Source organism: Brassica oleracea, chromosome C3 (assembly GCF_000695525.1).
Source record: "Brassica oleracea var. oleracea cultivar TO1000 chromosome C3, BOL, whole genome shotgun sequence".
NCBI lineage: Eukaryota > Viridiplantae > Streptophyta > Magnoliopsida > Brassicales > Brassicaceae > Brassica > Brassica oleracea.
In genome coordinates, this window is record NC_027750.1 from 5,967,320 (window position 1) to 5,979,087 (window position 11,768).

Consider the following 11,768-nt stretch of genomic DNA (forward strand, 5'->3'; position numbering starts at 1 on the left):
TTTTTTAAAAAAAAAAAAAAAAAAAAATTAGTGGTAAGAGAGAAGTGTGAAAACTGGTTTAAGATTTTTGTTAACCGGATAAACGTATTGTTAAATGTAATAAGGTGGTGCGATCATTACATGTGTTACAAGTACATGAATGTATCATTTTAGATGACATATATGTAGCTTCTAAAATATAGATAAAATATGTAACTAAGGGAATGCCAACTTTAATACGAGCCAGGTTTGGTGGAGTGAGTACTCCACCAAACATTGTTTTTTCAAAAAATGGGTCTTCATTTATAGCCGGACAAGATTCTCAACAGTCTTGCCCTCAACTTCATCATCCTAGATCAGGTCTTGTGGGGAGTGTGTTGTATCCTCAATCGTGGATATCAACTCAACCTGCCAATACAGACAATCGAATTCATGAACACTTTTGTGCATTGAACGTTATTATGAGATGTAGTGGTCACTAGTAGGCGTAGGCCTCTACCGATGCAGCCAGTGATATAATCTATCAGATATGGTAACACTTCATATAATTATTTACACTAAGCCGCAAGGAAATATGAAAGCGCTAATACAAGTCTTAGCACGTACGTGTTTTGATAGTTACCAGAAAAATCTTAGCAGTTATGTGTTTAAATATCGGCTACTATAGCTACTCGACTTAGAGCTTAAACTCTACAGCGTATAGGTTAGCAGTTACGTGTTGAAATATCGTCTACTATAACTAATAGAAATAAAACCCACCGATGCAGCACTTAATAGATTCCAGCAGGGTTACTTAGGAGAATCCCAACAGAATCAAACAAAGTGGCGGTATAACATTATTGTTAACTACATAATGTAACAATACTATATGCTCTTAGCAGTTACGTTTTGAAGTTCCAACTACTAAGACTAGTATAGATGTTCATTAGTAAGTAACAAAAGTTTTAGCGATAGTAACTAAGTTAAAGCTTACAATCTCTTTAATCTGAGGAATGATCTCTTTAATCTCTTCAACCTGCTGAGTTTATTATGAAAGAGAAATGATAGGTTATGTTTACAAACACAGGTAATAAACTAAAAGATGAGTAATTGTTGGCTTTTTTGTTTGTCCTTGGCTTCAAAGAAAGAAGTAAAGTACAGCATGTGACGTGTATAAGGTCATAGTTTATAGGCTCTGACACATAATCTACAAGGAGTACAGGATAAAGTTGCTTTAGTCGTATAGGGATGTTTCGGTATTTAAAAAAAAAAAACAGTATCCTGGGTACTCTACCAATAACTAGATTTTATGTGTGTATACCGCCTAAATTCTCTTTAAAATAACGGGCTCATAGTATAATTGTATGTATATTTTGTCTATAACATTATAGGATATTAGTCTTAAATTTTTGTCTTTTACTAAAACAAAAGATTTGTGTTTCAAATTCCAAAGAAAACAACTTATTAACAATTATACAAATTCATAGAAATAATTTACATAGAATCGTTGGTATAATACAAGTAAAATCACCATGCATAGATTTTTGTAAAGAAGTTCAAGATAATACCAATAGAATAGACATGAATTCTCATAAAATATATAAAATTATCCGTTGTAAATAATTTGTGTAATAAATTTTATAATTTATAATAAAATAATAAGTATATTTTCAAAAAGTTTAACACTAAATAGTAGTTTATTAATAGTTAATCCACTTTTTGTAAGATGTAAAAAGAGAAAGTATCTCCTTATTTTCAGCGCTAATCTAGGGCTATATGCACCTTGATATAAAACAAAAGTGGAGAAGAAAAATTCATCTACAACAAGTCACAAAGCCAGTGGTGTGTCCAGAACAAGACAAGATTCATGTAAATCATGGATACAGTCAGAAAAATCCAACAAAACCGTGCACATTTGGTCCCACACACTACTGACCAAACTCCAACCATCCGTTGATTCCGTTCTCAATCTTTCCTCTTTTTTAATCCTTATTTTGCTTTATCTTTTTTCTTCTAAGCAAACATATTGTGTAGAAAAGAAAGACAACAATGGTGACCAAAACATCGATCGAGTTCGATCCTTATACGGAGCGTAAAGCTTTCGATGAGACCAAAGAAGGAGTAAAAGGGCTGGTCGACGCTAAAATCGCCGAAGTCCCTCGTATCTTCCATGTTCCTCAAGCTTCCTTGACCGAAAAGAAACCTTCTGTCTCTGTTTCAGATCTAGAGATCCCTATCATCGACTTTGCAAGCGTCCACGTGGACACAGCGTCACGTGAAGCCGTGGTAGAGAAGGTTAAATACGCGGCGGAGAAGTGGGGATTCTTCCAGGTCATCAACCATGGTGCTCCTTTGAACGTTCTCGAAGAGATTCAAGATGGAGTTCGTAGGTTTCACGAGGAAGATCCTGAGGTCAAGAAACAATACTTCACCCGTGATAACGCCAACAAAAAGTTTGTCTACAATAGTAACTTTGATCTATACAGTTCCTCGCCATCTGTTAACTGGAGAGATACTTTCACTTGTTACTTAGCTCCAGATCCTCCATCTCCCGAGGAACTCCCAGTCACTTGCAGGTAAAGGAACCAGACTTAGCTTCATTTTCATTTTTTACTTATTTATATATTAGAGGTCACATATAGAAGCCCTAATCATCAATCAGAGCTGCAATAGATACATTTCATTGTAGCTAAAGAAGTATAAGCTTCTAAAGTTTGATAAGAGTAAAGCCGCCGAGTGTGTGAGAGTGATTTCGGCAAGCTTCCCTTTCTGTCGCACATCTCTTTTCCCTTGTAACCGGCTAAAGGCTTTTCCGACCATCAATAAGACTGTCTTTGCTTAAACCCACATCTGAAATCGAACATTTCACTACTAGTACCGTTTCCCGTTCAAACAGTAGATATGTCTCAAGTTTGAAAGATTTCGAAGAGATTAAAGTTATATTTTGTTACAGCCAATTTGGTCTTAATTAGTTTTGGGTTAAGCCAGATTGATCAGCCTAGCCAGGCAGACATCGGTTTGAAATCATGTTGTTATCATCAGTTTATAAACTTTGTTTTGTTTCAAGAGAGTGTTATTGATCTCTAACATCATTGGTTGACTCAGGGATGCTGTGTTCGAATACTCAAAACATGTGATGAGTTTAGGTGGTTTACTCTGCGAACTTTTTTCAGAAGCACTAGGTCTAGAATCTGAGATCCTTAAGAGCAAGGGGTGCTTGAAGGGTTTGTCTATGCTCTGTCATTACTACCCACCTTGTCCACAACCTGACCTAACTTTGGGGGTAAGTAAACACTCAGACAATTCCTTCCTCACGGTTCTTCTTCAAGACAACATCGGTGGTCTACAAATTCTTCATCAAGACTCTTGGGTTGATGTCGCTCCTCTTCCTGGAGCTCTCGTCATCAACATTGGAGATTTCTTGCAGGTAAAGTAAGAATCTGAAAAAACAGAGATACCAACTGCCTTTTGTTTATTTATGTCTTCGTTTTTTTTTGCAGCTGATAACGAACGATAAATTTGTAAGTTTGGAACATAGAGTGCTTGCGAATAGACAAGGACCAAGGATTTCAGTTGCGAGCTTTTTTAGCTCAAGTAAACATGCCAATTCCACAGTTTATGGACCAATGAAAGAGCTTGTGTCTGAAGAAAACCCTCCAAAATACAGAGACATTACCATAAAAGAATACACAGAAGGATACTTTAAGAAGGGTCTGGATGGAACATCACATCTCTTGAATTTCAGGATTTGAAAACAAAACCACAGGACAAAAAATGTGGTGTTTCTTAGCATCAATCCCTCTGCAGTAAGTTAGCCAGTATATGTATGTGTTGAACTACTCTATTTTGAATCTTTCCAGTTTAGTCATATGTATCAGACTACATAGTTTAAAATGCATTGGACTGAATAGTCACAAGATTGAAAACTTTATTTGCTTACTACCTCTTCAATTCATGTTTGAGAACTAACACTAGTCATAGTCATGGGCATATTATCTGAAACTCGAAAACCAAACCGGAACTGAAAAGAAAAAACGAGACCAAAACCAGACCGAAAATTATAAAAACCCAAACAGTTCCTGTATTTCTAAACCCAAAAAATCCTAACTATCCGAATTACCCAAATATTTTTTGGGTGTTTCCGGGTTTAACTCGGATTTTCAGAATTTTTTTCTGGTTTTTGGCTTTAACCCCGATTTATTTATAATACGGTTCCACTTCGGATTTTATAAAAAAATAGAAACCCGACCCAAACCCGACATTATCCGAACCGAATCGATCCGAAAAATGTCCGGTTCCTAAATGGTTCCTAAATATCCCAACCCGAATAACCCAAATTACCCGAAAACCGAATAAACCGAACCGAACCGACCCGAACCAAAAACCCCAATGCCAGGACTAAGACAATAATAAAGTGTTTTTCATTAGAACATGTCCAACCATGTTTGTCTCTTTCTTAACTCAGCTTTCTCTATCACTTGTTCTGTTTTTATTTTAAAGTTATGACTTGTTAAGATGTGATCTTAAACATGTTTGTATGATTTCTTCAAACTTTATGTTTTTCTTCCACAACTGTACGATTTGAAAAAGTCATAGCTCTGTATTTTGTTTCATGCATTTTAATTGAAAGCTTTTGTTCAAAAAAAAAACATGTCCAACCATATTTCATATTCTACTCCAAACTAGATGTTGGAGTAAAATCATCTTCAAAATCTGCTCAATTTTCCATTTTATGATAGAGTCAAAATAAAATTACTTCAAAAATGGAATAGTTCATTTATTTTTAACTTATTAATCCATTTTCTTTCTAAAATGTTAGAGAATTAGAGTAAAACTCAACTCTGTTATGAAGTAACTATATTTTTAAGAAGAAAATAGAGTATACGTTGGAAATGATCTTAGCATTTAGCATCAAGAGTATATACCACATCAACTTTAACAAACAATGTTGACTCCTACTTGCATACAGTAACGAGTCTACGAATAGCTCATCCGGTATACTAGCTGACATTTTAAAAAAAAATGTTATCAACGTCTCGAGTAATTAACTAATGTAATTAGTCCACAAAAGCGGTGAAGAAAATTCAACTACGACAAGTCCTCGTTGAAAGTGAGTGTGTGTCAGAGAAAGAAAGAGACAACATAGTCATGTAAATTAATCATCAGTTACAGTCAGAACCCACGAAAACGGACAAAGTTGGTCCCACACACCGAAGACCAGACTCTCCTACCGTCGATTCTCAGTCGTTCTTTTATTTATCTTCACATTGCTACTTCTTCTCCTAAGCAGAAAACAATGGTGACCAAAAAATCTGTTGAATTCGATCCTTATATCGAACGAAAGGCTTTCGATGAGACGAAAGAAGGAGTCAAAGGGCTTGTCGACGCTAAAATCACCGAACTCCCACGTATCTTCCATGTCCCACAAGGTTCCTTGACCGACAAGAAACCCTCTGTTTCAGACCTAGAGATCCCTATCATCGACTTTGCAAGCGTTCACGTCGACACAGCGTCACGTGAAGCCGTGGTAGAGAAGGTCAAACACGCGGCGGAGAAGTGGGGATTCTTCCAGGTGACTATTACGAATCAGGACTGAGAGAGAATCGAGAGAGAATCGAGAGAGAAGAGATGAGAAAGTTTGTTACAGATTAAAAGATATTTCTCATTAGTTTAAAATCAATGTACAACGTTCACTTTATATACAATCTATACTAAACCAAACTTAAGGTAAACCGGCAAAAGGAAACCGAATTTAACCAATATAATTTAAACTCTGATAGTCCCCCTCAAGATGTGCAGAAGATGTTGCGTATGCACATCTTGGATTTCAGATGTTCAAATTGATAAGGGAATAATGGTTTAGTAAGGATATCTGCAACCTGATCCTCTGTTCTCACATGAAGAGTCTTAAGCAAACCTTTATCAATCTTCTCACGCACGGTATGACAATCAAGCTCAATATGCTTAGTCCGTTCGTGAAAGACCGGGTTTGTCGCAATATAAATGGCTGCAGTACTATCGGAAAAGAGAACTGGAACTGATGAAGAAGCAACATGCAGTTCACGAAGAAGAATACACAGCCACATCATTTCACAAGATGCAAGCGCCAAAGCTCTATATTCAGCTTCAGCTGATGATCTAGAAACCGTGGGCTGTTTCTTAGAGCGCCAAGAAATTAATGAATCACCTACAAACATCGTGAAACCAGTAGTGGAGCGGCGACTATCAACACAAGCCGCCCAATCAGCATCCGCAAAGCCTTTCAAAGTCAAATCAGAATGAGCTGAGTAGAACAAACCCTGTCCTACAGTACCCTTGATGTATTGTAACACCTTATATACTGCACCAAGATGAGATGTTCTTGGAGCGGAAGAGAACTGACAGAGTTTATTTACTGCGAATGTGATGTCAGGTCTTGTAATTGTCAAGTACATCAAACGACCAACAAGACGTCTGTACATCTCCCGATCTTCAATTAAATCTCCATCCACTTTAGACAACTTCAAGTTTGGCGTCATAGGAACACTGGATGGTTTACAGTCTAGCATGCCTGTAGAAGTGAGAAGTTCCAAGGCATACTTGCGTTGACATAGAGAAATACCATCAGATGTCCTAGAGATTTCCAAACCCAAAAAATACTTAAGGCTTCCAAGATCACGTAGCTTAAAGAAGCTCTTAAGATCAGACTTGAGTTTCACTGCAACAGCATCATCAGTACTAGCAATTACGATATCATCTACATACACCAATACCGCAACAAAATCATTCTCAGTTTGTCTCACAAAAAGAGTATGATCACCATGAGCTTTCTGAAACCCAAGCTGAAACAACGAGGTTGAAAATTTCTTAAACCACTGTCTAGATGCTTGTTTGAGACCATAGATGGACTTCTTCAACTTACAAACAGCATTAGGTGGCAAGTCCCCCTTTCTCTCTGCATAACCCTCAGGAAGCTTCATATAGATTTCTTCATCCAGTTCACCATTAAGGAAAGCATTTGATATATCTAACTGATGAAGAAACCATTTCTTTGAAGCTGCAACTTTCAACAACAATTTCACCGTAGCCATCTTTGCCACTGGAGAAAATGTCTCAGTATAATCCAATCCCTCCTTTTGAGTATAACCTTTACCAACCAACCGAGATTTTCTTCTTTCCAACGTGCCATCCGCATTAAACTTCAACGTATGTACCCAACGACATCCAATAGCTTTCTTCCCTTTAGGCAATGGAACAACATCCCATGTATCATTCTCCTCCATTGCATCCAACTCTTTATCTGCAGACTCAGTCCATTCTTTAGATTGCCGTACCTCAGCATATGATTGTGGAATAGGGATATTTGTAATGCTATTGATGTAAGCAAGATGATGTGAAGAAATTTGAGAGTATGAAAGAGTAGAAGATATGGGATAAGCAGAGTCATGAACAGAGTAACAATGAAAGTCCTTTAGATGAGCAGGAACTGTTCTCTGTCTTTTAGAAATTTGTGGTGATAAGGTTGAAAAAGGAGAAGAAGAAATATTTGGTGATGGAGCTGATGGTACGGTAACTTTTGGAGGAAAGAAATGAAGTGATGATTCATCCATCTTCTGATGTTTAGCCATAGGAAAGATATCTTCATGAAAAGTAACATTCCGAGATATATATATCTTGTTGCTCTCCAAATCCAGAAGTTTGTACCCCTTATAGCCAGAAGGGTAGCCCAAAAACACACAAGCACGAGACCGAGGCATGAACTTGTGACGTTGTTTTGGAGATGTGGAACCATAACACAAACACCCAAATGTTCGAAGCTGATCATACTGAGGAGCTTTACCCATAAGTACTTCATAAGGTGACTTATTAGCAAGCAAAGGAGATGGAGTTCTGTTGATGAGAAAAGCAGCAGTGAGCACACAATCTCCCCAATATTGTAAAGGAACTTGAGACTGAAACATCAATGCACGAGCAACATTCAATAAGTGTTGATGTTTCCTCTCTACAACAGAATTCTGCTCTGGTGTCTCAGGACAAGAATGATAAGAAACAATACCCTTCTCCTTGAATAACTCTGTGAAACTTAGCTCCGGTGCATTATCTCTTCTCACTGATTTGATCTTTGTGTTGTACTGTGTTTCAATTTGATTGACAAAGGTAGGGAAGATGTGAAGAACATCACTTTTGGATTGTAATAAGTAGATCCATGTTGCTCGAGAGTGATCATCAACAATGGTGAGAAAATACTTATAACCTTCCAAAGTTTCCACAGAAAATGGTCCCCAAACGTCAACATGAAGTAATTGAAAACTCGCAGTACAAATATGATTCTGAGAAGAATAAGACAACTTCTTCTGCTTTGCAAGATGACACACATGACAGTGAGCATCGCCTTTATTCTTGTGTTTCGTAGTTCCTAGAGCTTCGGAAATTTTATCCAGTCTTGTGTAGGAAGGATGTCCCAACCTCTTGTGCCATAGACTAATATCCACCACTGCATTGATCTTCATCGGTGAACTCTTAACATCAAGCACATAGAGATTAGCAACACGTCTACCCTGTCCAATCGTCCAACCCTTGGTAGGATCCTGAATTGCACAAGAAGAAACATCAAAGATAACCTGAGAACCAATATCACTTGTCAGAGAACTGATACTGAGGAGGTTGAGCCGAAATTCTGGTATATACAAGACGTTGTGGAGAGTAATATGCTCATTTAGTTGAACAATTCCAACTCCACTGATCTTGACTATCATCCCATTTGGCAAATTCACATTACTAGTTGTAGTGATGTCAATAGAAGTATACCTACTGCGATCATGACAAACATGATGAGTAGCCCCAGAATCTATTATCCATGTTTCATTGGCCAAAGTATGTCTAGAGACAGTCAATAAACCAATGAAAACAAGAGTAGTTGGATTAAAAGATATACCAGAGTTATCCATAGGCTGTTTAGAAGAACTTGCTTCGTTTGAACCCATGGTGACATTTGGTAACTGAGAACTGAAGAGAGCAATGAACTGTTGAAGTTGTTCTTTGCTGAGATTGCCAACCAGATGATCCATAGTCATCGGTGACTGTCCTGAGTTCGGAGGACTGAAAGATACTTGAGCTGCCACTTGTTTAGGCTTCTGAAGTCTATCTCCTGATGACTGAGACTTGTATTTGGAAACAAACCCCGGTGGAAATCCATGCTTTTTATAGCATCTTTCAGCAATATGACCCACACGGTTGCAGAAAGAACAGATAGGTCTTCCTTTATTAGGACCAGTTTGAACATAACAAATCCCTGCTTCAGCCATTGGAGGAGGCACATTCTCAGAAACATTGAAAGCTGCCGGAGTGATAGCCGTTGAGAAGCCTTTCTGACTATCATCTTGATCAAGAATGTTGTATACTTCAACCAGAGAGGGCAAAACTTTCTTCATAATGATCTGTCTTCGAATGATTGCATAAGAGTCATTTAAGCCAGCAAGAAACTTAACAATCTTTGCTCTATCTACCTTTTTCTGCAATTTTTCTGCATTCCCACAAACACAAGGTGTATCTGGTTCATCTACACTCTCCAAATTATCCCAAAGTGTCTTTAGAGTAGTGTAGTAATCCGAGAGAGACATGGATCCTTGCTTGAGATCTTGAATCTCTTGAGTCAAGTTAAACGTCCGAGGGAGGTTCGTCATATGAAAGCGACCATGAAGATCACGCCAAATATCTGCAGCATCATTCAAGCGCAAAATACTGCGATAGATCTGAGGAGAAACTGAGTTCAACAACCATGATTTCACCATACTATTGCATCTAGACCATAAGCGAAAAGTAGGATCGGATGTATCAGGACGAGTGAGAGTTCCATCTACAAATCCTATCTTATTTTTCGCATCTAGAGCAATCTTCATAGCTGCATTCCAATCATCATAATTCGATCCATCCAGTTTAAGAGAAATCAGTTGTAAACCTGGATGATCGGCATTATGCATAAACAGAGGAGATTGATTCGGATCCATCGATTCAGGAGGTATCACCATTCGCGGAGCTCCGGTGTTGCGAGGTTGAGCTACCGGAGGAGAAGGCGGAGGTGAATCATCGACATCGGTGGACCGGATCGGTTTGCGAGTTACGCGAGTCGATTTTCGCGGAATCTTCTTCACCGATACCATCGTGAGCTTGAGAAGAACACGAATCAACGGAAGAATCACGAATAAACGAGCTCAGATGGCTCTGATACCATATTACGAATCAGGACTGAGAGAGAATCGAGAGAGAATCGAGAGAGAAGAGATGAGAAAGTTTGTTACAGATTAAAAGATATTTCTCATTAGTTTAAAATCAATGTACAACGTTCACTTTATATACAATCTATACTAAACCAAACTTAAGGTAAACCGGCAAAAGGAAACCGAATTTAACCAATATAATTTAAACTCTGATAGTGACCAATCATGGTATTCCATTGAACGTTCTTAAAGAGATTGAAGACGGTAGTCGTAGGTTTCACGAGGAAGATTCAGAGGTCAAGAAACGATATTTCTCGCGTGATTTCAACAAGAACAAATTTGTGTACAACAGTAACTTCGATCTATACAGTGCTTCTCCATCTGTTAATTGGAGAGATGCTTTCTCTTGTTACATGGCTCCAGATCCTCCACCTCCTGAGGATCTCCCAGTGGCTTGCAGGTAAAGTAAACAGACTATCACTTCCTTTTCCTTTTTTTTAATTGGAAATTATTGAAGTTTCAATCGGTTGTCTGATTACCTGCAGAGAGTTGACCTATTGACTAAATTCTTGGAATACTACTAAGAAATCATAGGCTTAATTTTCGGTTAAAAAGAGTAAAAAATATTAATTTAACATGGTATGAATTTTGTTTTATGAGAATATCCGGACTTTCTAACCAAGAACCTCTTAATCATTAAAAAAAAAAAAACTTTCTAGTTACGATTTTTTTTTCAGAAGCGAACATATAATAATTCAAAGCCATAGTGATTGATTTTCCAACATCTTTTGATTGACTCAGGGATGCTATGATCGAATACACAAAGCATGTGATGAGTTTAGGTGATTTGCTATTTGAACTTCTTTCAGAAGCACTAGGTTTAAAATCTGAGACCTTGAAGAGCATGGATTGCTTGAAGAGTTTGCTTATGATCTGCAATTATTACCCACCTTGTCCACAGCCTGACCTAACGATGGGGATAAGTCAACACTCTGACAACTCTTTCCTCACCATTCTTCTTCAAGACAACATCGGCGGTCTTCAAATTCTTCATCAAGATTCTTGGGTCGATGTCTCTCCTATTCCAGGAGCTCTTGTCATCAACATGGGAGATTTCTTGCAGGTAGATAAAAATCTAAAGTAAATAACCGACCTAGTGTCTTTATGTTGTTAATATATGTTTGGGTTTGTGCAGCTGATAACGAACGATAAATTTGTGAGCGCCAACCATAGAGTGCCTGCGAACAGAGAAGGGCCAAGGGTTTCAATAGCGAGCTTTTTCAGCTCAAGTGCACTCCCAAATTCAACACTTTATGGACCAATGAAAGAGCTTGTGTCTGAGGAAAACCCTCCAAAATACAAAGACATAACCATTAAAGAATACACAGAAGGATACTTTGAGAAAGGTCTGGATGGAACATCATATCTGTCGAATATTAGGATATGAATTAAGTGCATGATCAGCTACTCTGTTCTTGGCTATGCAGTAGCTAACCCGATGTATCAAAAATAAGAAAGCATAGCCTATGTGTGTATGTGTGTGTTATCAGTGTAAGAGATAAGAAAGCATAGCCTATGTGTTTATGTGTGTGTATCAGTGTATGCGTTGAGCTA

The 11,768-nt window shown here is 37.8% G+C and overlaps 1 protein-coding gene across 3 annotated transcripts; it reads left to right on the top strand.

Annotated features, from left to right (window-relative positions):
* Nucleotides 1–1,947: 1,947 nt before the first annotated feature.
* Nucleotides 1,948–11,768, top strand: LOC106335606 (1-aminocyclopropane-1-carboxylate oxidase homolog 12-like). 3 transcript variants are annotated; one of them, XM_013774179.1, is made up of 4 exons: nucleotides 5,185–5,530; nucleotides 10,370–10,614; nucleotides 10,956–11,277; nucleotides 11,350–11,714. In XM_013774179.1, the coding sequence occupies exons 1-4, from the start codon at nucleotides 5,255–5,257 to the stop codon at nucleotides 11,599–11,601; spliced, it is 1,095 nt and encodes a 364-aa protein (XP_013629633.1). In that variant the 5' UTR covers nucleotides 5,185–5,254; the 3' UTR covers nucleotides 11,602–11,714. The 3 variants fall into 3 exon arrangements, with proteins under 3 accessions (XP_013629632.1, XP_013629631.1, XP_013629633.1); XM_013774178.1 differs by lacking the exons at nucleotides 5,185–5,530; nucleotides 10,370–10,614; nucleotides 10,956–11,277 and adding exons at nucleotides 1,948–2,534; nucleotides 3,064–3,385 and having other exon boundaries at nucleotides 11,350–11,768; XM_013774177.1 differs by lacking the exons at nucleotides 5,185–5,530; nucleotides 10,370–10,614; nucleotides 10,956–11,277; nucleotides 11,350–11,714 and adding exons at nucleotides 1,956–2,534; nucleotides 3,064–3,385; nucleotides 3,459–3,873.